This window comes from Anomaloglossus baeobatrachus, chromosome 1 (assembly GCF_048569485.1).
Source record: "Anomaloglossus baeobatrachus isolate aAnoBae1 chromosome 1, aAnoBae1.hap1, whole genome shotgun sequence".
NCBI lineage: Eukaryota > Metazoa > Chordata > Amphibia > Anura > Aromobatidae > Anomaloglossus > Anomaloglossus baeobatrachus.
Window position 1 is genome coordinate 292,475,466 of NC_134353.1, and position 24,309 is coordinate 292,499,774.

The window sequence follows — 24,309 nt, forward strand, 5'->3', positions numbered from 1 at the left end:
ATATGCAATCTCTACTAATATATTGATACAGCATTCTCCCTGGAATACAGAACTATTAGTGACAGCAGACTCTGAACAAGGCCTGTGGCCGCAACGTCAGAGCAATTTTCTGTCTTTAGTTCATTTCCTTTGCATGGCTTTTTTGAATTTTCAATAAATTAATACATTATTCATTTCATTGAGTGTGCAGTGTACTTCCCAACGACCAGCTAGTCGCTCTGCAGGTCCGGATCGCTGTTAGGTCATTGGCCAGGTCTGCCTGTTTGACAGCTCACCAGAGGCTTTGTAGCGATCCCGGCTAGGTTGAGATCGCAGGTTGGATCGCTAGAAAGTCTCAGTGTGTAAACCCAGCTTTAAGGCCTTGAACACACAGAGATAAATCTGCGGCAGATCTGTGGTGGTAGTGAAATTGTGGACAATCAGTGCCAGGTTTGTGGCTGTGTACAAATGGAACAATATGTCCATGATTTCACTGCAACCACAGATCTGCCAAAGATTTATCTCTGAGTGTAAAGTGGCCTTTAGACTAGATCATTAATGTTAGATCACATCAAATCTCTTCAGAGTGCTGTAATCTCTTTATTGTATACCATTGAGTCAAAATATGAGAATGTGCTAAGGTTCCAAGCATGTGGACACTTCTGTTCACTTAAATATCACAATGTGTTATCTGTACATTATATTCACTGCACAGTCATATTTGGATAATAACCTTTGTGAAATTATATTCTTATGCTATAACTATGCTCTGCCAACAGTCCTCAGCTGGTGGATGCTGTAACGTTTGCTCAAACACCTGATGCTCTAGAGGCGCTCTTGGAGATTTTGGACTTTAGCAATGGAAGTAGACCCTTGTTACAAGAGAGGTTTTTATATGCCTGTGGGCTTGCCTCACATCCAAATGAAAGCATGCTGCGAGCTTTACTTGTAAGTTTACTTATTAATCCTTACAACCTACAATATTGAGGACAAATTGAAAAGACCAATAATCATTATAGTGGCATCTTATGAAACAGTCTTCATTGTTTATACCAGAGATGTAGCTTTAAAGAGGTTATCCACTACTTTGACATTGAAAAAAAAAACACCAAAAAACTGAGCTGTAACAAATGTTCAATAAACATGCAACATTACAAGCATGTGAATTGCAGCCTCAAAACTAGAAAAAAACCAAGGAGAAAAATTGTAGGAAAAATACCCTGACTATAAATAAATAAATTGCAAGTGCTTAATAACAGGGTACTTAGTATATACATTTTTGCAATTGATAGCATAGGAGATCAATGTCTGATGGGCTGGGGTCCGACACCCCGCACCCCCACAGATCAGCTGTTCTCGGTGGCAGCAGGCAGACAGAAATGCTCACTTTCGGAGCTGCCTTGTCAACTGATAGTGGCCATGGCCAAGTACTGCACATCCGCCTCCCATTTAAATGAATAGGAGGCAAATCTGAAGTACCCAGCTGCTATCAGAAGGCAGGGCAGCTCTGGAACTGAGCATTTCTAGCTGCTGGCATCGAAAACAGCTGATCAGCGGGGATGCGAGGTGTCAGATGTTGATGACCTATCCTAAGGAGAGGCCATCAATGTAAAAGTAGGGGCCACCCTCTTAGAGCAATAGTTAAAGTTCTACTAGAGCCAAAGTGCCAGAGGATGTCTTTAACTGTCATTGGAGAGGACAAAAGTGCTAAAAGTGACCCAAGAAAATTGTGGTTTGTAAAGTTTCAAGCTTAAGGGGTACTTTGCACGCTGCAACATCGCTAGCCGATGCTAGCGATTCCAAGCGCGATAGTACCCGCCCCCATCGCACATGGACTACACTAAGGGGTACTTTGCACGTTGCGACATCGCTACTGCGATATCGTCGGGGTCAAATCGAAAGTGACGCACATCCGGCGCCAGTAACGATGTTGCAACGTCTAAAGCCTAGATGCGCCAATAAACTATCGCAAAAGCGTCGTAAATCGGTGATCTGTGTAGCGTCGGCCATTTCCATAATGTCGGGTCGACCGCAGGTACGATGTTGTTCCTCGTTCTTGTGGCAGCACACATCGCTGTGTGTGAAGCCGCAGGAGCGAGGAACATCTTCTACCTGCGTCCCGCCACCAATGCGGAAGGAAGGAGGTGGGCGGGATGTTTACGTCCGGCTCATCCATCTCCGCCCCTCCGCTTCTATTGGCCGCCTGCCGTGTGACATCGCTGTGACACCGCACGACCCGCCCCCTTAGGAAGGAGGCGGTTCGCCGGCCAGAGCGATGTCGCAGGGCAGGTAAGTGCATGTGAAGCTGCCGTAGCGATAATGTTCGCTACGGCAGCTATAACACAAAATCGCATGTGCGACGGGGGTGGGACTATCGCGCTCGGCATCGCAAGCATCGGCTTGCGATGTCGTAGTGTGCAAAGTACCCCTAAGGGTGGGTGAACAACCTCCTGCTGATTCTTGTGCGCTCAGATGAGATGGTGTCAGAAACAAATATGGGCTGCATTTGTGCCACCCCATCTTTAACTTTTCCCAACACAATATTTTTTGTTGTATGCTTAAAATAATAATTACTAAGACTTACTCAGAAAATGTTTTGTGGTCGTTTCAACTTTGTTATTGCTCCTTTTTATATGACATTACAGGACAAAAACAAAGGAAAAATAGCAAATGCTGAGATTAAAGAAACTGTGGTTATAATTATTGGGGCCCTCATCAAGAAGCTTCACCAGGCTACAGGCTCTGAGTTACCGGTAAATGCTGTCTTACATCGTGTACATGTATTTTGGGGTGTTTGTGCTTTGTTGGGGTATTTTTGTTTTGGGTATCACTACTTGTGATCCATACTAGAACACTGGAATCATTTTATTTTTATAGTTTACTCCATAATATAGTGGGATTCCAACACTAGTTTTATTATATTGGAAAATGAATCACTTTTTTAGTTTTTTCCTAATATACATACATCAGTAACCCCTCTAAACAAGGAACACTGGTAACAGGTATATATTACACTGAGTGATGGCTTTCATGCTGATAAATATATCAGGTGTGGAGTGAGGACCGCTAATAATTACAATTAGTTAACATGTCGGAAGCGTGAATTTGTTATCTGCATTGTTTGCTTTACAGGCAGTTTTGGAAGCCAAGAAGCTAATCTTGGATGGGTTACAAAAGGCGGGTAAACCTTCTGATGTTAAGATGTATCTTCTAGCTCTGAAAAATGCCAATCTGCCCGAAGGGATTCCATTGCTGTTGAAATATTCCGAATCTGGGGAGGGCCCTGTCAGCAGCATTGCTATCAGCGCTCTACAGAAATATCATACCTCCTTCATCACTGATGAGGTAAATTCACACAGGGACCTTCAAACGTCAGTACTACACACCAGTGTATATGTATTTCTAGATTTTAAGGACATTAATTATCTGAAGACTGATTAGTCTATGACCCTTTCCAATTTATACCACGTGCACCTTTGATGCTACATTCACACATGCGTTTACACATTCCATTTGTCTACTCCGCTGCATAACCAGATCCGTTGCATAACTGATGCAAATAGAAGCAGAGGAACCCTATTGATTAATATGGGGTCCATCTGGGATCCATTATGTGCCAGTTTTTAGAACTGAATAAAAAATTGTGCTTGATGCAGTTTCCCCTGTTCTAAAAATGGACTGCTAACAGAACCCAAATGAACCCTAATGGAGTCTTTTCACTTCTATTTCCATTGTTTATGCAACGGATCTGTTCTCTACATTGAGGGTGAGAACGCACTTTGCGTTCTCCTACTTGCAGTTCAAAACGCACCTTTTGGGCTTAATTGATTTGACCAAAGTTGCCTTTTTCTGAACTTTAGCGCTGAAAACGCATGCGTATTTACTGCGTTTTTGATGCGTTTTCAGCGCTTTTTACATGCGTTTTCACCTGCGTTTTGACAGATGCGTTTTGAACATCAAGACACTGCCTAATAAAGTTTAAACAGTCAAAAAGAATGAAAAAAGAGAAAAAAATGGTAAAAATCTATTTTAATCGGAAAATTAATGAAAATAGATATAATTCATAAAATTATAGCGGTAATATACATTTTATCGGAAATATATCAATAAATGCATATTTTTCAGAAAATTAATTGTCGGATTTTGTGTGTGTGAAAAGGGACATAGCAAATCATTATTTTGATGTCCAAAAAGCATGCGTTTTGGTAGTCCAAAACGCATGTTTTCTGCACTGAAAAAGCAGGCAAAACGCAGGAATTTGAAGGAATCTTGGTTTTTGCCATTTCTCATTGATTTCAATGTTAGCAAAACGCACCCAAAATGGCAAAAACAATTGACATGCTGCTTCTTTGAACGCATGGTTTTTGCCACAAAATATGCAAATTAAACGCAGCGTTTTAAAACGCAAAGTGGGGTCTGGAAATCATATTTATCCATAGAATATCATGGAAACGCAAAACGCAGGCTATTTGGCATGAAAACGCTGCAGCTCAAAACGCTGCAGAAACGCAGGTAAAAACGCAAAGTGCATTCTCACCCTAATTCTGTCTTTCTGTTGCTAACAATGGAACAAGCGGAGTATCAAAACACAAGTAAAAGTGATTTCCGCTAATTTTCTTCTTCTGTGACGTGAGCATTGCATCCCCAGACAGCAGTGTAGTACCAAAATGTACTGATACATTGGAGGTCTACATTGTATCTCACAGGGTGGTACTTTTCTATCACTTACACTGAATGATAAGTTGTGCCTATTATTTCCGTTTGAAAGTGGCTTCCTAATTTTCTAGCCGTTACGCACATAGCAGAGCTGCTGTATGATGCTTCATTATGTGTCATATGTTGGCTATAGTCTCACCTAGAAGCAAAGTGATACAGCATGCATTGGCCCATGCCACAATTTGGGGGGGGGCAGCAGTGGTGTAACTAGAGTTTGATGGACCCTGGTGCAAAATTTGGATCTGCCCCCCCAAACCGTACATCAATACTCAGGGTACGAGATAATGACACCAACACTCGGGTTACAGAATTGTGTCGCTGACACTTGGCTCCTTCCCTCAGCACTCATGTTTCCCATGATCTGAAATCCATCCTTCTATCAGCACCCAGCTTTCCTATATTCTGATATCCATCTTGTCCTGAGCATGCACCTTCCCCATGCTCTGATCTACACCTTTCCCTCATCACCCAGCTTTTCCATGACAGTAGAGCATGGGAAAGAGCCTCTTTCCTTCAGCACAAAACTTTCCCATCCCATGCTTTTATCTTTGTCTCCCCTCACATATAGCTCTCCAAATACTATAATGGCCCTTACATAGCCTTGTTTCCCATGATCTGAAATCCATCCTTCTATCAGCACCCAGCTTTCCTATATTCTGATATCCATCTTGTCCTGAGCATGCACCTTCCCCATGCTCTGATCTACACCTTTCCCTCATCACCCAGCTTTTCCATGACAGTAGAGCATGGGAAAGAGCCTCTTTCCTTCAGCACAAAACTTTCCCATCCCATGCTTTTATCTTTGTCTCCCCTCACATATAGCTCTCCAAATACTATAATGGCCCTTACATAGCCTTCCATATAGTATAATGGGTCCCACATAACCCTTCATATATTATAATGCAACCCCTATAGTCCTTCATATTGTATTATGTAGCCCACATAGCGTTTAATGCACACATATAGGCCTCCATATATTATAATGCAGCCCCATAGTCCTCCATATTTTATAATGCAGCCCCATTGTCCTTCACATTATATTATGCAGCCCCATACCATTTAATGCACCTCATAGGCCTTCTTGAATTATAATACACCCCCATAGTCCATGTATAAGGTGTCCTTTATATTGTTTTATGCAATCCCCATACCGTTTAATGCATCCCCATAGGCCTCTGGCCACAGTGCTCACTAATTAAAAAAAAATAGACAAGTCCTCACCGCTCCTCATTCCCCCGCTGCTCCGGTTAGGTTGTCCTCCCATACTGCTCTCTGCATGTCTCAGCATAACAGTCGTGCAGTAGTGACGTCACAAGACGTTGAGAGCAGGCACATGGGAAGATTGATGAAGGGTGGAGCAGAGTGTTCCACTTTATCCTTCATCATCACTTTGTGTGATGACCCCGGCTGAGGGGGGACTGGTGCCACCGCTGGCAGCAGGCCCCCCCCTGACTCACGGGCCCCATAGTGGCTGTGTGGTCTGCCACTGAACAGCGCAGCTCCTCTCTCACAGAGAGGAGTCAGCTGCTTTTCTGCAGGCGGGCGCCGGATCCCTATCCCTGCCAGGCCCGGTCGCAGTCGCGATCTCTGCAACTACTATCGTTACGCCCCTGGGGAGCAGGTTAGTAGGAAAATAAACAGAAAACCCCTGTGTAACATGTAACGGGGTGCCAGGGGTGCCTCCGGCCTTGTAGTCGTGGCCCTCGGTATCAGGCTTACCCCTGGTTCCACCGTCACTATGGGGACAGGAGCTGACTTGGTGGGGCAGAGTGTGGTCGTGGTGCAGATGTTGTCCGGCGCACAAACACTCTTCAGGCAGGGTACAATGCGATGAACAAACATTCTTTTATTCTTCACAGTTAAAAGTCCAGACAAAGCAATCCGGTCAGCAATAAATCTGGCAGATGACAATTCCTGTGGAGCTGGGGACACCCTGACCAAACGTCACCTCGGGTGGGGATATGCCCTCCGTACTCTACTTCCTTCGGGCACCCACTATTCAGCCAAGCATACACCGGACCCACACCGGCAGAATAGGCTCTGAGGTTACGTCCACCTCCTTCTCTCCGGTGTCCCCTGCTGTTCTGCTCACACACTCTGCCCGACGTGCACACACTGCTGCCCCGGATGCTACTTCTCACAAAGTCCCGAACAAAGCCATAAAGGTGCTGAGACGCTTTCTTAGCTGGGGGAAGCCTGTCCTTGCGTCCCCTCCAGTGGTGATGTGCCTGACTACTCCACTTCGCCCGGCTCCCACTGCTGGCTACCCACAGTCCGGACCCACACCGGACTGCTTCACACTATGAGGTTCCGCTCGCTCCTTTTCTCACCGGCTTCCCTGATTTCCAGCTCCCTTCTTTCTTTCTTGCTTTCTGCCCACTCAGCTCCACACTCTGCCCCGGCTCTGCTGCTCCGCTCCTGTCCCCGAGACAACTGCTTGTCTTACACACTTCCTTTTTCCTCCTAAGCTGCCAGCTCCTCCCCCTTCCCTGTCACTGTTACCAGGGGAACCACTCACTACACTGGCACCTAGGGAGTACCCTGACTCAGCATACATGCATACAACATAAAACATTTTTATTAATAACATTTCCGGGTTAACTATGCTCCCTTTTGCAGAGGGGTCTGCTCACCCACTGCATACCTCCCCTCTTAAAACCCGAGCCTCCCGGCACGGCTCTTACTTAAAACACACAGAAGCACGTAAAAGTCTGCAATACCGTCCACAATAGGCGCAGCCCCCACACAGAGGGTACCAGTGTGCCCAGTTCTGCCCCTCCGGACGGCCACCAGTGTGCGCAACTCTCCTCCTCTGGACGGCCACTAGTGTGCCCAGCTCTCCTCCTCTGGACGGCCACCAGTGTGCGCAGCTTTCCTCCCCTGGACGGCCACCAGTGTGCGCAGCTTTCCTCCTCTGGACGGCCACCAGTCCCGCGCCCGGCGGTTTCTGCAGCGCTCCCGGTCCTTCTTCCAACTAGCGCCCGGAGGCTCAACAGCGCTCCCGGTCTTAGATGGGCGCCCGGAGGCTTGGCAACAGCGCTCCCGGTCTTAGATGGGGCGACTGCCCGTACAAACACACAGAAGGGAGCTCATCCCGTGAACTTTAAAAAACCTTCTGCCGGCTAAACGGCGCCGGACTTAAACAACAGATCAGCAGTGGTGACTTACTCTGGGGGCCAGGCCCTCTTCCCTTCCTCCGCTTGGGTCTGGATGTATGCCCCTAGGGATTGTCCCGGCTGCTGACGGATCCTCTGTAAGGACGCAGGGACGTAGGATGGCTCCACAGGCGCAGCTGCTGCAGCTCCTCTCGGTGGTGAAGGCGTCGCCGCCCCTGACAATCTTGCTGGTTACGGCGGCGGTGTCAATGCTGAGACTGGGTAGAGTGGAGACGGGTCCTCGTTTCCCGCTCTTAAACAGACTCCACCCCCAGCCTCACGCATCATCTTGACTCCTCCGCTGGGGTACTTCTTTTTCTTCTTCCGTGTCCTGGAGCTGGCGCCTCCCCTCTTTGGGCGGAGTACTCCGGCCTTCTTCTTCGGCACCGGCCAGCCCCAGGCTCTTCTTTTGGCGCCAATTCTGCGCGCGCCTTCTGTGTCTTCACAGACAACGGCCATCTTGCCGCCATCTTGTGCCCGGTCCTTCACCTCAGGCACCGTCTCCTCTTCCCACCATGGGACTGCAAATCTTCGCTGAGAGTCCGGATCAGGGGCCCTCGGCACCACTTGGTCTCCATCTTCTTGGAGCGGGTCCCCTGGCATACGATCCGGATCCTGCCGACTACGCCACATGTAACGGGGTGCCAGGGGTGCCTCCGGCCTTGTAGTCGTGGCCCTCGGTATCAGGCTTACCCCTGGTTCCACCGTCACTATGGGGACAGGAGCTGACTTGGTGGGGCAGAGTGTGGTCGTGGTGCAGATGTTGTCCGGCGCACAAACACTCTTCAGGCAGGGTACAATGCGATGAACAAACATTCTTTTATTCTTCACAGTTAAAAGTCCAGACAAAGCAATCCGGTCAGCAATAAATCTGGCAGATGACAATTCCTGTGGAGCTGGGGACACCCTGACCAAACGTCACCTCGGGTGGGGATATGCCCTCCGTACTCTACTTCCTTCGGGCACCCACTATTCAGCCAAGCATACACCGGACCCACACCGGCAGAATAGGCTCTGAGGTTACGTCCACCTCCTTCTCTCCGGTGTCCCCTGCTGTTCTGCTCACACACTCTGCCCGACGTGCACACACTGCTGCCCCGGATGCTACTTCTCACAAAGTCCCGAACAAAGCCATAAAGGTGCTGAGACGCTTTCTTAGCTGGGGGAAGCCTGTCCTTGCGTCCCCTCCAGTGGTGATGTGCCTGACTACTCCACTTCGCCCGGCTCCCACTGCTGGCTACCCACAGTCCGGACCCACACCGGACTGCTTCACACTATGAGGTTCCGCTCGCTCCTTTTCTCACCGGCTTCCCTGATTTCCAGCTCCCTTCTTTCTTTCTTGCTTTCTGCCCACTCAGCTCCACACTCTGCCCCGGCTCTGCTGCTCCGCTCCTGTCCCGAGACAACTGCTTGTCTTACACACTTCCTTTTTCCTCCTAAGCTGCCAGCTCCTCCCCCTTCCCTGTCACTGTTACCAGGGGAACCACTCACTACACTGGCACCTAGGGAGTACCCTGACTCAGCATACATGCATACAACATAAAACATTTTTATTAATAACATTTCCGGGTTAACTATGCTCCCTTTTGCAGAGGGGTCTGCTCACCCACTGCAAACAAATCAGAAGCAGGTAGAGTTATGAAGGAATGCTCATGCTCCTCTGCAGTAACCCTCTTACTTATCTTTTTATGTAGACAAATTCTACATGATGAACTGCAAAGTGCTGATTACAATGTATTTTTTTGCTTCTTTACTAAGTTGGTTTTCTTATTTAACAAGGTAAAAAAGGTAATGAATAGAATTTACCACCAGAGTTATAAAATACATGAGAAAACGGTGAGAACATCAGCAGCAGATATTATACTGAACAGCCAGCCTACATACATGGAGGTTAAAAATCTGCTTCTTTCTATTGGCGAGCTCCCACTAGAGATGAACAAGTACATGCTGTCGGTTTTCCAAGACATTCTTCAATTTGAGATGCCAGCCAGGTACATGAATCTATGAATTTACTGCTATAAATGTTTATATGGAGATTAAATGATGGCAATGTAGGGAAAGCTACATGCAGTGCATAATCTAATGCCAGGGGCTGGCTAGCAAATTTTGGCCTAGGGGGAACTCAAAAACCAATGGATCTCGAGTTGTGTCGGCCAATTTTTAGCCTGCTTATCTCTGGCTGTTGCATTAAAACAGCAGATGTAAAAGGCTTTAGATATAATAGTGGCTATTACATGTAGGTGAGAACAGAACAGAGCTTACTACATAGATACAGGAACAGAAAGAAACTACAGCACAGGCACAGGAACAGAACCAAGCTTACTACATAGATACAACAGCAGAACCAACCCTACTACATAGATACAAGAATAAAATCAAGCTTACTGCATAAATATGGTACCAGAACAGAGATTGCATATAAATACAAGAACAGAAAGGAACTTAATACATAGATAAGGAAGCAGAACCAAGTTTACTACATAGATGCATAATTAAAAACAAACTTACTACACAGATACGAGAACAGATCCATGCTTAGTACATCAATATGTAAAAAGAACCGCAATTACTACATAAAAATCATAACAGAATGAAGCTTACTGCATAAATATAGTACCAGAACCGAGCTTACTACATAGATACAGCAACAGTAAAGCTTACTGCGCAGATACGAGAACAAAACGCTTATTGATTCAGTAAATGTGCCCCTAACATGAAAAACTTTAAAAAACCACAATACACTATTATATACATGCATCTTAAAAAAATACATGTAATTCCAAACTTTTAACATCTACAGCTCTTCTCTGTAGACTTCCATCTTCTCCGGTTTGCTCTGCAAAACATCCTGACATGGTGCCCTTAAATATAGCATGATTATAATGCTCCTGAATAAAAATATCTTACCCACGCTGTGCCCCTGAATAAATTATTGCCCCTCACTGTGCTCGCTGCACTAAATATGACACTGTCCCTGTTATGGTACATGGCTTCCACATTGCCCTCTCCTTTCCATTCTGGGCCCTCTTACATTGTGTCCTCTTGATACTGCTCACACAGACTTGCGCGCACACACGCAGACACACAGATGTGCAGACAAGCACACATACACAGATGGTCATATGCACAGGTGTCATGCACACACGACAAGCAGATGTGCACAGAAAGACATGCATGCACACATGCAAACGTGCATGCATGCATGCAGACATTCACACACGTAGATGTGCACACACAGACAGACATGCACAGGCGTGCAAACATGCATACACACAGACAAGCACACCAACGCAGACAATCACATGCATACAAGCATTTGCACGTGTATATACATACATAGACATGAACACAGGCACACACAGACATGCAAATAGGACACACACAGAAAAGTACCAGAACACATATACATAGACATACACGCAGACAAGCAAATGCATGCATACAGGCACATGACACGCACTCAGACACGCACTAACACATACATAGACATGCAGTCACAGACACACATTCATGCAGGCACACGCAGACAGGCACATACACACACCCATGCAGGCACACACATGCAGACACACACAGACATGCACACACACAGACACTCACATTCACACAAACAAGCCCGAGCACATGCATGCATGCATACAAGACACACAGACATGCACACATGCAGAAAAGCATATGCATGCAGACATGAAAACACACAGACATGAAAACAGGCACACGCAAGGAGACCAATGCACACGCGTACACACATGCAGACAAGCACTTGCATGCAGGGGCGTAAATACAAAACGTGCAGGGTTGCAATCACACCTGGACCCTGGAGCCTCAAGGGTCCTCAAAACTTCTTGATGACTATATGAAAAGACCAGTGCTATTAAAGACTTATCAAAAAACTAGAGTACAAGGAGTATATGTGCAAAATAGACACATTTTTATTATGAAATAACCACAATAGACAATTAAAAACACGATTAAGACATCACCAAAATGAATCATCTGGGGGGAATTTTAAGATTGCTACACATAAATGACAGGGCCTTTCTCAGAAAAAACACCCAAATCATTCCAGATATCCAGGATACAAGTGGATCCTAGAAATAATTAAAGTAAGGGTATCACAAAGTGTAATTACAATTAAATCAGGTAAATCTGAGACTCCTAGTCATATATAAAAATACTATTCAAAATGAAGGGATAGGATTAGTATCACAAAGCACCACCCAGGACCATTCATAGGATTAATACTGTATATAGCTGCAAAATGCAAACTAATAAGGTCCGTTGCAGGAGCACAATAGTCACATATAGGTTGCTTATGTAAAAGAACCCTCTATGGAGCTCCCAACCATGGACAGTGTTACCTGGGAATCTGGTGCATAACAGGGTAAAGCCTTCAGTTTGGAGACCCCCCATTGAGGAGCCTGGAAGTCCAGGTTCCTCACTTGGGGGTCTCCAAACTGAAGGCTTTACCCTGTTATGCACCAGATTCCCAGGTAACACTCTGTCCATGGTTGGGAGCTCCATAGAGAGGTTTTTTTACATACACAACCTATATGTGACTATTGTGCTCCTGCAACGGACCTTCTTAGTTTGCATTTTGCAGCTATATATTAATCCTATGAATGGTCCTGGGTGGTGCTTTGTGATACTAATCCTATCCCTTCATTTTGAATAGTATTTTTATATATGACTAGGAGTCTCAGATTTACCCGATTTAATTCTAATTACACTTTGTGATACCCTTACTTTAATTATTTCTAGGATCCACTTGTATCCTGGGTATCTCGAATGATTTGAGTGTTTTTCTGAGAAAGGCCCTGTCATTTATGTGTAACAATCTTAAAATTCCCCCCAGATAATTCATTTTGGTGATGTCTTAATCGTGTTTTTAATTGTCTATTGTGGTTATTTCATATTAAAATATGTGTCTATTTTGCAAATATACTCCTTGTCCTCTAGTTTTTAATATGTCCTTATGAGAAGGGCTGCCTGAGTAGATGGTTCATGGTGACCACCTCTCTGCATAACTTTAAACTGGATTCAATGGTGAGAATTTTGTTTCTGCTATTAAAGGCTTGTAGTGATTGGGGGCCCCATTGGAGATTTTGCATTGGGGCCCATGAGCTTCAAGTTTCGCCACTTCATATACGCATACATGCACACATACATAAATGCATAGACACACAGACAGACATGGGCACACAGACAGACAAGTGCACACATACATAGACATGCACATACACAGACATAAAAACAGACACATGCACACATACTGGCACACATACACATAAACAGGTATGCAGACAGTCAGACACACACCTAGGCAAGCACACGCACGCATATACAGATACGCAGACAGGCACACACAGATATGCAAACAGGATATGCATGCAGACAGGGACACACACAGACATGCAGATATGTAGACACCCAGACATACATTTAAACTCAAAGACACGCAGACATGCACAGGCATACGCACACACACATGCACAGACATGCACACTTACACAGACACGCCCACATAGACATATACGCACACGTGTGCAGGCATGCACATGCAAATATATACGCAGACATGTACACAGATATAGAGACACATATACAAAATGTCATATATAACAGACATATAAATATACACAATCACAGACATACACACATATTACATGTGGTTTTACTTTCCTCTGGCTTGTCATTCATCCAGCCTGCATGCTTCCTCGAAGTTCCTCTTTTGCTGGAAGCAGTAGTGCAAGGCATGCTGAGTGATGTCAAAGTTAGCAAACATGGCTGCGGATGGGCCGGCACACACAGAATTAAAGGCACAGTGCTAGCCCACCTGTTTTAAATGCCCCCCTACCCTAGCCCACCATTGCCTTATTACTTACAGCAATGTAATATTAATTTTGACATTTTTTTTGTTTTGTTTTTTAAATATGTGTATACTTCATTATTTGGGGCTGTCTTTAAAATGAAGTAATTAGAGTTACTCAATATGAGTGATTCTAAAGAATTAGCTGTAAGTAACTTGTTTTTTTTATTTTGCTCTTTAGTAAGCTCATTCGGCAAGTGTTGAAGGATATGAAGGTTCATAACTATGATCGCTTTTCAAAGCCTGGATCCTCATCTGCTTATTCAGGATATGTGACGCGTATGTATACATTCTCTATTTTCCTATCCCTTTCCGTCTACAATCTGAAGGATAAACATAACCCTATACTATAGTCTGTATATTATGCATGGTATCTAAAAAGCACAAATGAAAATACACGAAGCTCAAAGTTGTTAAAGGGAATCTGTCACTCTTTTGAGTTTTTCTGGTAATTAATATGGCCATACAGTTACCATAGAGGTGAAATTAGCCATACCTGTATGCCTCTTGGATGGCTTGGATTGGCAAAATTCCTCTTTTATATCTTCTATCTTCCGGGCTATGGGGTGTGCGCTGCCCAAAAGATAAGCCTTCCTCCAGTCTTCATTATACAGGATTCCTCCGCCCCTTCTCTTCAGAGTCTCTATGGCGTCAGGTGTGTGTCCAGAAGTCCCATGCCTGTGCATTCTGCCTGCCGTCTCTCCCTACACTATGAAGCAGCAGTGACTCCATGATGCGTGCGCACAGTAAAATTGAAGCCTGTGCCCACAGAAGAGCGGAACAGTGCAAGGAGGGACGGCAGACAGAATGCCCAAGTGTGAGATTTCCGGACGCACACCTGACATCACAGGGACACTGAAGAGAAGGGGAAGAAGAATCCTGTATATGAAGACTAGAGGAAGACATCTTCTGGGTAGCGCATGCCCCATAGCCTGGAAGATTGAAGTTATAAAAGAGGATTTTTGCCAAAAGACCCATGATCCTGGAGGCATACAGGTATGGCTAATTTCACCGCTATGCTACATGTATGCCCATATTAATAACTCTAAAAAAAATGCAAAAGGGTGACATTTCCTTTAATGATATAATTTAGTATATATTTCATAACTGTAGTAAAGAGACCACTACGCCTCATAAACTCTGTATTAGATATAGTGGGTAAGATAAGCATATGTCTGAAGAATGATCTTATAGATTTAGGTTCCTTATGGACAGTGGAAGTTATCTTTTCTAAACATGGTGTTCTAGAAGAATTCGCAGTAATTGCTATCATTAGTGATTTCTATTAAATAAATGTATTTCCTAGTAATGAATGGTTTCCTCCATTAGGTGGACCTGACTCATCAACAACATACAGTCTTGATATACTATACTCTGGATCTGGCATTCTGAGAAGAAGCAACATAGATACCTTTGTCTATTCCAAAAACACTGAGCTGCATGCCATTCAGGTAATCAGATACGTATCCAACTTAATTATCCAAGCAGCCTGCAACTTACCCTTGCTGGACTTGTCCTTTAGGCCTTGCTCTGTGCACTGAGAACTTCCGGCAAGATCTGTTGCCTGACATGTTGTATTTCACGGCAAATTATAATGAGATTCCATTTTGATTTTACCTTTGCTCATTCTGGTTACATGGGTTTTATAACAGAGGCAGAATTAACTAATATTATGTAATTTTCGTAAGCTGAACACAAGAATGGCATTGATAAAGTGGGATTCGTTCTTCTTTGGAAGTTACAGTAGGATAAAAGAAAGAATATCAAGTTTATCGAGATTTTATTTTATTCTTTTAGAAAGAAAATGCATGTAATTGCTTCATGACACCTTTTGTAGGTATTTTATATTCTGGAGCGTCTGGCAACATTATAAGGCGCCATTTTCCTTTGTAACTCTTCTCCATAACTGCAATATTGTGATGAAAACCCTCCATCGGTCATTGCACCATAATTAAATGGGATTGGGGACTATGCAGGTTCAGGGACATTCTGCACCCCATTTCTCATATGCTGTTACGGTAGAAGTGCATCCACATGCTGCTGGAAATTTTAGGCTCTGACATTCCCTACCAAACTGTTTGACACAATTTTGACAGCCGTCCATGCTTCTCTTTCACTATCCTTCAACTGAATCTCAAATTTCTTATCCTTTTGAAGTTGTCTGATCTGGGAACCAATAAATATCCCCTCCTCAATTTTCGCTGTGGTAATCTTGTTAAATAGTTGACACAAATGGGTACATTCATCACTGTTCCTACCGAGAGTGTTTACAAACTGGTCCCAGTTTAAAGAGGTTGTCTCCTACTATTGATGGCCTATCCTTCGGATAGGTCATCAATGTGTGATCAGCCGATTTCCCACGCCGATCAGCTGCTCTCGGTCCCGGCGGCGGCAGCAGACTGGCGGAATTTAGCTGTCCTGTCTTCTGATAGTGGCCGCTGCTGGGAAAGGCACATCCATCTCTTATTGATTAGACATCAGCAGAAGCATCAGAAGACTTAGCAGCTTCAGAACTGAGCATTTCTGGCTGTCTGCTGCCGCCGCCAGGACCAAGGATAGCTGATCGGCAGGGGTGCAGGGTGTCAGACCCCGGCCGATCAGATATTGATGACTTGTCCTAAGGATAGGCCATCAATAGAACATCAATGTAAAAGTAGTGGAGTGGACAACCCCTTTAATATGTAGGAGTGTAAGAAAACCTTTATCCGGAGTTGCAAGTGGCAGCTGATATATTACATTTCTCTGGCCAGGTGTAAATGATGATCAATGAGGACAGTCCTTCTTGTAATAATTGTATCTGTCACAGTTGTCCCATTCACAGTGCTGCTAAGCCCCATTAAAATAGAAATAATTTTAAAATCACAAGCTACTCATGATTCCTTTACTGATTAATTTTAAGTGCCCATTTACACTGATTGACCACCAACAATAAATGACCACCGATTGGTAAACCCTTATGATTTGATGGTGGTATAATAGCCTGTTTGCCTATTTACACTGGCAGACTGCAGTAAATGATGCTCACTGAATAATCTATAGATCGCTCAGTGCACATACGTAGCCATAGTCTTCGGTGAGACAAGTCCTGTTTATTCAGGACTTTGTACCGCCTACAATGTTGATCACAAAAGATCATTTCACCCAATGAATGAGTGTTTTGCTCGCTCATGTAGTGATCAGCAGCCTGTTTACACTGAAATCAAGTACCATGAAATGAGCGTTCTGAAGACCGCTCATTTTAGATTATCTTTCAGTGTTAAGAATGGGTTCTATGAATGTATAGATTTCTTGAGTTGAGAGAGAGAGAGAGACAGGATCCGGCAACATGGGTTTTGCGTTATTTTGCCGTTAGGCAAAAAAACGCTGATGTGAAACCAGCCTAAAAACGCTGCAAAGAATTGACATGCTCATTCTTTGAAATCTGCAGCAAAAACACAGGTATTTGACAAAACAGGAAAAAATCGGCAGGTCTGTGTGTGTGCGTGAGATTTCAGAAATCTCATAGACTTTGCTGGGACTGTAAAAAACAGCTTTTTATTAGCATGAATTTGGAGAAAACCAAGGCAAATCTGCTGTTGTATGTTGTTGCAGAAAGTGAGATAACATTTTCAGTATAGCATTGCACAAAACAAGGTGATTCCATTGCTTCAATTCTCCAAAGCACAAAACACAGCCCTTGTACTCCAGGTCAGCAGCTGCCTCCACATTCACATAGAAAAGCAGAAAGGTCTGACTAAAAAAGAAGGGATGAAGTTGTATATCTTTATAGTTCAGGAATAAGCACTTTCTAAAAAATTGTAATGGCTGGCAGAATAGCAACAAGAATTAAAAAAAAAACAGTGTATACAACTGTAATAGTATATTCAGATGTGAAATAAAACATTGTATCAAATATGAGAAAAGAAGCACTTTAATTCCCAAACATGCCACAACTGAAAAAGTGTAACAAATACTGGATGAGTGTTTTAAATCCCAAAATACCACAATTATCCATTGTTATCATTGTTTTTACTTTTTCCCTCTGTATGTCCCAAACAGGAATCAATCTCACATATTCAATGTCAATTTTGTGTTTACACATATGTATAGCGAATTTAAAGTCTTCCATTTTTGGTATTACTATGTGAAGCTCAGAAATATCCATGTGTTAGCTACCTACGTATACCTGAGATTGTTTAACAAGCTATTTTTGCACATGGATCCATTACATCTATTATAATAAAAGCACTCATAATTTTAGGTTGTGATCGAAGCTCAAGGTCTTGAAAGTTTAATAGCTGCCACCGCTGATGAAGGAGAAGAAGACCTGGAGTCCTTTGCCGGAATGTCAGCCATCTTGTTTGATGTCCAACTTCGGCCTGTAACCTTCTTCCAGGGATACAGTGATTTGATGTCCAAAATGTTCTCAGCAACTGGTGATCCTATAAGTGTGGTAAAAGGGTTTGTGCTCCTAACAGATCATTCAGAGGTAAACACCAAATCTTATATATTCACATGCATTTCTCAGGTGTTTTAGAGGGAAATATGTCTATTAATTTTGCCCAACTAAGCTGTCCTCAGTACCATAATGAACAGTATAGAAGTTACCTTCCATGTAAATTATTGGCTTCCAGTAATGTGGCTGGCTCTGGATGTTGGTTCAGTTACGTTCTGCTTCCCTGTTATTGCCTCCCACCACAGTTTAACCCTAGAACGCGCAACCATAGAAATCTACATAGAAAATAAGTACCCTAGCAGGCCTGTGAGGCCCTAGATATGCATTCTAGGGTTAAATGATTGACTGAACTGACCCAATGTCATGGAATTCTCCAAGGAAATCTTCTAGCTGATACCTGCACTATGGGTATGCGCATTGAAGCTGGGTGTGACTTCACAGCTTCATGTTTGATCTGCATATGCTCCAGAAGCCATTGGTACTCAGAGGCATTCATGAGTGTGCATTGTTCACATTGCTCTGAGCGCTCAAGGCATGCACAAAACCTCTGATTACCTGTGACTTCCAGCTCATGCACAGAACAAAAATGAAGTTGGGGATGTACACCCAGCTTCAATGTGCATGCCCGAGGAGCTGAATGTCAGTCCTCTGCAGTAGTTCAGCTCATCATTCAAACTCTGTTTGGTGTGACTACTGGGTGGAGGAGCATGACCAACCAATAACCAGTTCTACCCCATGTTTGGAAGTCAGGAGTATACATAGACCGTGAGTAAAAATTAAGTGTTTTTAATGGATACACATTAGATGACCAATATGGCATTAGGGGCAATTTAGTAGGGTAAACTGATGTGACAGGTTACCTTTAAGAGACACTGGGCTGAAGTGCTCTCAGTGCATTCATATTCTGCTCCATACCTGCTACACGAGACTCACTGATGACCATGTATACATTTCCAACACCTCATTGAAGTCTATCTCATATTGCATTTCATAGCGCTAATTTCCCTTCACACAGACTTGAGTTTTGCAAGCATACATGTTTTCACTCTATATTTTACATCAGCTCATACAACACCTCCCAGTATTGTATATCACCACTCAAGCAACCCTGTCACACAGCCTGTCAGAAATACACCAGGAATGTTTCAGATTTTATCAGTTATACTTGTGGCTATTAGTAATTAGTAATCCTTTTTTTATTTTTCTGTCTATGGAGCTCTGGGGCGGCTTGTGTTTTGCATGGAAAATTATCCTTTTCAGTGATATAATATAGATGCTTAGGAAATGTGGCATTCAAAAAATGGTCATTCTGGTGTTTTGATTATTTTTTTTTTTATAAATTGGCTGTACCAGTTAAATCATTTTATATTTTCACAGATGGGACGTTTTCAGATGTGATGATACTAAATATGATTTTTGTTATTTTACTTTTTTCTTTGTGTTGGAAACATGGGGTGTTTTATTTTAACTTTATTTTAGACTTTAATCTGTGATTGTTTGTATTGCAGTATATAGTGAAATTAAAGTGTAATCATTTTTATTTTTTCATAACTCAACAGCACATGTGAAAATAAGTAATTTAGTAATATATATTATTGGAAAAATCTGCTTATCTTCAGTATTTTTAGACTTTCCCATTACTGAAATAGGAGATAGCACTTTTATGGAGGAGGAGGCACTCACTATAAGCAGGAACAGACATTCTGTTGCATCTTCCCCTGTAATGTCAGTTACTCTAAAAGGGGTTGTCCACTAGTTTAACATTGATGGCCTTACCTTAGGATAGGTCATCAATGTCTGATTGGCCGGGGTCCGACACCCCACACCCCTGTTGATCAGCCATCTTCAGTGCTGGCAGAGGCAGCAAGCAGACTGGAATGCTCAATTACGGAGCTGCCTTCTATTGATTTGAATAGAACATGGAGGTACAGTACCTGGCCGTGGCCACTATCAGAAGACAGGGCAGCTTAGGAACTAAGCATTTCCAGACGCCTTCTACCACCACCGGCACTGAAACAGTTGATCGGCAAAAGACATTGATGACCTATCTTAAGAATAGTATTTAGATAAAGTCTGGCTCAACTACTATAGACTAGGTGCTATAGGGTAAACAATTCAAAGTAGCAAATAGCAAATACCCAAGCACTCAAGGACAAGGAGAAAATTGTTTTCATGCAATTGTTTTATTGGCAAACTGAAGAAAGTGTGAACCCTGACAGTAGCAACACCAACGTTTCGGTTATGACACCTTTATCAAGGTTGTTGCTTAATGTAACAAAGCTATGTCGCACGGGTCTCCTCGGACAACCGACGAGGCTTCATAAGAGTACGATGGGGACCTTCAGTAGGCTGCCAGGTAACATAGCAGCCCATCATCACTCTGCAATCTGGGTCGATGCCACTTAAATACAATTGTCTGAATTTGACAGTGATATTTAAGTGGTTAATAAGCCTCAATCACAGCACACTTCAATTGCTGTAGTTTGAGGCACATGCCTTAGCCCAGTTCATTCATGAATATCTGAAATGTACATGTACACTGTAAGGGGTTAAAGAAATTAAAGGGTTTGTACAACAGATACTGTAACTGTTTTTTTAAAGGACTGATATTAGTTAAACAAATATAAGAAGTCATTCTCATCTTCACCAATGCTGTGCAGTTCTCATTCAGTCTCTTACTTTGTCCTTCCTGGCCTCTACTTCCTACGCACCAGAAATAACAGGAAATGCCTACTTAGCCAATGACTGGCTAAGACAGACATCATTATGGCCAGTGATTGGCTGATGGCCAGGAGGATGGGATAAGGAAGTAGTGACCAATAGGGACCTGGTAAGCTTTGGAATGGGAGTTCTGGTTGATCACCAATGATGATTATGATTTTTTAAAAAAGGCAATGTAAAATGGAAATAGTCTTACATTGCAACAGAGTTAATTTCTGTTGACTAAAGTTCAGTATAGCAGGCCATTGGAGGAAGGTCTCCGTAGGGTGCGTTGTGATTGGCTCTGGATTGGTACAATATGCTGTTATTGTGGAACAGAATATGGTGGGTGCTAATCATAAAAGATCCAAGCACCAGTAAAACTGTAACAGCTTACAGAAGATTTCTTTTTTTAGGGAGATGGCATTAGAAACATGGTGTCAAATTCCATGGCCGGCATATAAAGACAAGATATTATTTTCTTGGATGTCACAGTTAATACTGATCCATCCTAGAATTTACCTTGGTGATATAAGTAATATTGTGCAATAATAATATAAAAACCGGTTTCAGATTGCCCACCCGTGGGGCTGATAATGACACCATGCTATAACTTTCCTAGATTATTCAGCTGCAATCTGGGCTGCAAGCCAGTGCGGAGTTCCAGGGCGGACTGGCCATTGATATCTCTGGAGGAATGGATTTCAGCCTTTGGTACAGAGAATCCAAAACCAGTGTTAATAATCGGTAAGAAAACCTATAACCACACTGCTCATCTGTATGTCTAGTAAGTAAATCTATAGACCCTGTAAGTATTGTTTGCTGCCTTCATTTCCCAACCTGAAAAGTGAGCATTGTTATCAGACTGGTTATCCAAAACCACAGTGGAAATTAGAGAATTCTTTAAAAAGAAAAATTCCCCATGAATCGCATGTGAAGCTTTAAACCTCAAGCTTTGCTAGACACTGAGCGCACAAGGAAGGCTAGGGGACTTCAGCCCTGAAAACTGCAGAATTGTGATTTACTATAATAAAGTCTGTAGCTTAAAGAAATTGTCTGCTCTTTTACCAATAAGGTTATGTGCGCACGTTGCGTAATTACATGCTTCTACGCTGCGTTCTGCGCCGCAGCATAAAAGCATGCATCCTGCATCCCCAGCACAATCTATGAAGATTGTGCAAATTCCATCTGCATGTTGCGTTTTAGAATGCAGCGTTTTGGCTGCTGCCAAAATGCTGCATGCTAAAAAGCAACATGTCACTTCTTTTGTGCGTTTTGGTTGCATTTTCCACCCACTCTCTCTCTCTCTCTGTCTGTCAATGTTGGTCTCTTTCTCTGTCTGTCGGTTTCTCTGTCTCCCTGTTGGTCGGTCTCTCTCTCTGTCGGTCTATCCCTCTCCCGCCCTCTCTCATACTCACCGATCACTGACCGATCAATGGCGCGGCGCTGCACGTCTGTCACACTGCGGCGGCTTCTCCAGATTTTGAAAATGGCGGCCGCTCATTATTCCATCTCGTATTCACTGCTTCCCCCGCCCACCGGCGCCTATGATTGGTTGCATTCAGATGCGCACCCATGCTGAGTGACAGCTGTCTCACTGCAACCAATCACAGCCGCTGAAGGGCGGGTCTATTTAGTGCAGTAAAATAAATAAATAATTAAAAAAAAATGGTGTGCGGTCCCACCCAATTTTGATACCAGTCAATATAAAGCCACACGGCGTAAGGCTGGTATTCTCAGGATGGGGAGCCCCACATTATGGGGAGCCCCCCAGCCTAAAAATATCAGCCAGCAGCCACCCGGAATTGCCGCATCTATTAAATGCGACAGTCCCGGGACTCTACCCGGCTCATCCAGAATTGCCCTGGTGCGGTGGCAATCTGGGTAATAAGGAGTTAATGGCAGCCCATAGCTGCCACTAAGTCCTACATTAATCATTGCAGGCGTCTATGAGACACCCCCAATGATTAACCTGTAAGTTAAACTAAATAAACACATACACCCAAAAAGAGTCCTTTAATTGAAATAAAAGACAAAAAAACACCCTCTTTCACCACTTTATTAAAATCCCTAAACACCCCTCCAGGTCTGGCGTAATCCTCATGAGGTCCCACGAAGCATCCAGCTCTGCTACATGAAGCTGACAGGAGCGGCAATAGAACACCGCCGCTCCTGTCAGCTCCACGCAGAAACTGAAGAGATTCACACTGTCAGCTGAGACGTCACTCAGGTTACCCGCGGCCAGCTCGAGTCCTCCACCCGAGACCTGTGGCCGCGGGTAACCTGAGTGACGGCACCGCTGATCACGCAGCTCACTTCAGTCAGTCAGGAGATTTGCGGTCACCGGTGAGTCCTTCACCTGTGATCGCAAATCAAGCCGCGGCACACGCACAGAGTCGCGCGATCACAATGAAGTCTGGTGAAGTTCATCCAAGTTCATTCTGATCGCGCGGCTCTGTCTCGCAGCCAGCCATGCTCTTTTTGACAGTGCGGTCCCACTCGGCTCTGCTGCAAGTTTATGGGGATGCAGCAGAGCCGAGTGGGACCGCACTGTCAAAAATGTGCGTTCTGGATGCTTTTCCCACTCTGTGTATGGCAGAGCAAGCATCCAGAACGCATTAATTCTGCAGGAATTCTGCAGTAAACAATGCGTTTCAGAACGCTGCTTTTCGGCTGCGTTCTGAGACACACATGAAGTGGCTTAAACGCTGCGGAATAGAACGCAACATGTGCACATAGCCTAAACCCAGTTTGCGCTAAAAATAATACAAGAAAAGAACTGCATAATGGGAAGCAGAGTCCAATATTATTATAAAAAGCAATCTTTATTGTAGCCAAAATTACATAAAATCATTTAAAATACAAAAACACACTAAATAGCACGGTATGAATCTCCCCACCAACTCACAATAATATAATGGTATACCATAGTATCATGTAATAAGCTAAAGAGACAAGATATACCCCTTAACAAAAGCCACAATATGCCGTACTGCACATCTAGAATAATATACACTTTAAATACATAATATAACAAGTCATGAGACCAAGCAAATAACATAATACATAATCTACAGAAGTAGAGAATTGCGTGTGGCTCTGTTATATAAAGTAGCAGACCCAGATTATATTCGGTGGAATAAGGAGTGGATATAGAGGGATTACAACCCTATGGGTCCTTGTCCAGAACAGGACAAGGTGGTACTATACCAAGATTAAAGCCGGAGGACCATCCATGCTGTAAAATACCCCACCAAGGGGTCAGTCACAGGGGAAAAAAAATCAAGGCTCGATAATAGCGGAGAGGGGAGGAAGAGTCAGAAAAATCCCGTGGGCAAGACCTGACTCTTCCTCCCCTCTCCGCTATTATCGAGCCTTGATTTTTTTTCCCCTGTGACTGACCCCTTGGTGGGGTATTTTACAGCATGGATGGTCCTCCGGCTTTAATCTTGGTA

At 43.7% G+C, this 24,309-nt stretch overlaps 1 protein-coding gene across 1 annotated transcript in view; it reads left to right on the forward strand.

The window, feature by feature from the left end:
- Positions 1–24,309, forward strand: part of MTTP (microsomal triglyceride transfer protein) — a 138,452-nt gene that overhangs the window by 87,405 nt on the left and 26,738 nt on the right. The window contains exons 9-16 of the mRNA XM_075350870.1: positions 759–927; positions 2,625–2,732; positions 3,112–3,324; positions 9,630–9,841; positions 13,901–13,998; positions 15,049–15,170; positions 17,960–18,187; positions 21,477–21,601. Coding sequence (XP_075206985.1) covers positions 759–927; positions 2,625–2,732; positions 3,112–3,324; positions 9,630–9,841; positions 13,901–13,998; positions 15,049–15,170; positions 17,960–18,187; positions 21,477–21,601 — 1,275 coding nt within the window. The remainder of the gene's footprint in view (positions 1–758; positions 928–2,624; positions 2,733–3,111; positions 3,325–9,629; positions 9,842–13,900; positions 13,999–15,048; positions 15,171–17,959; positions 18,188–21,476; positions 21,602–24,309) is intronic.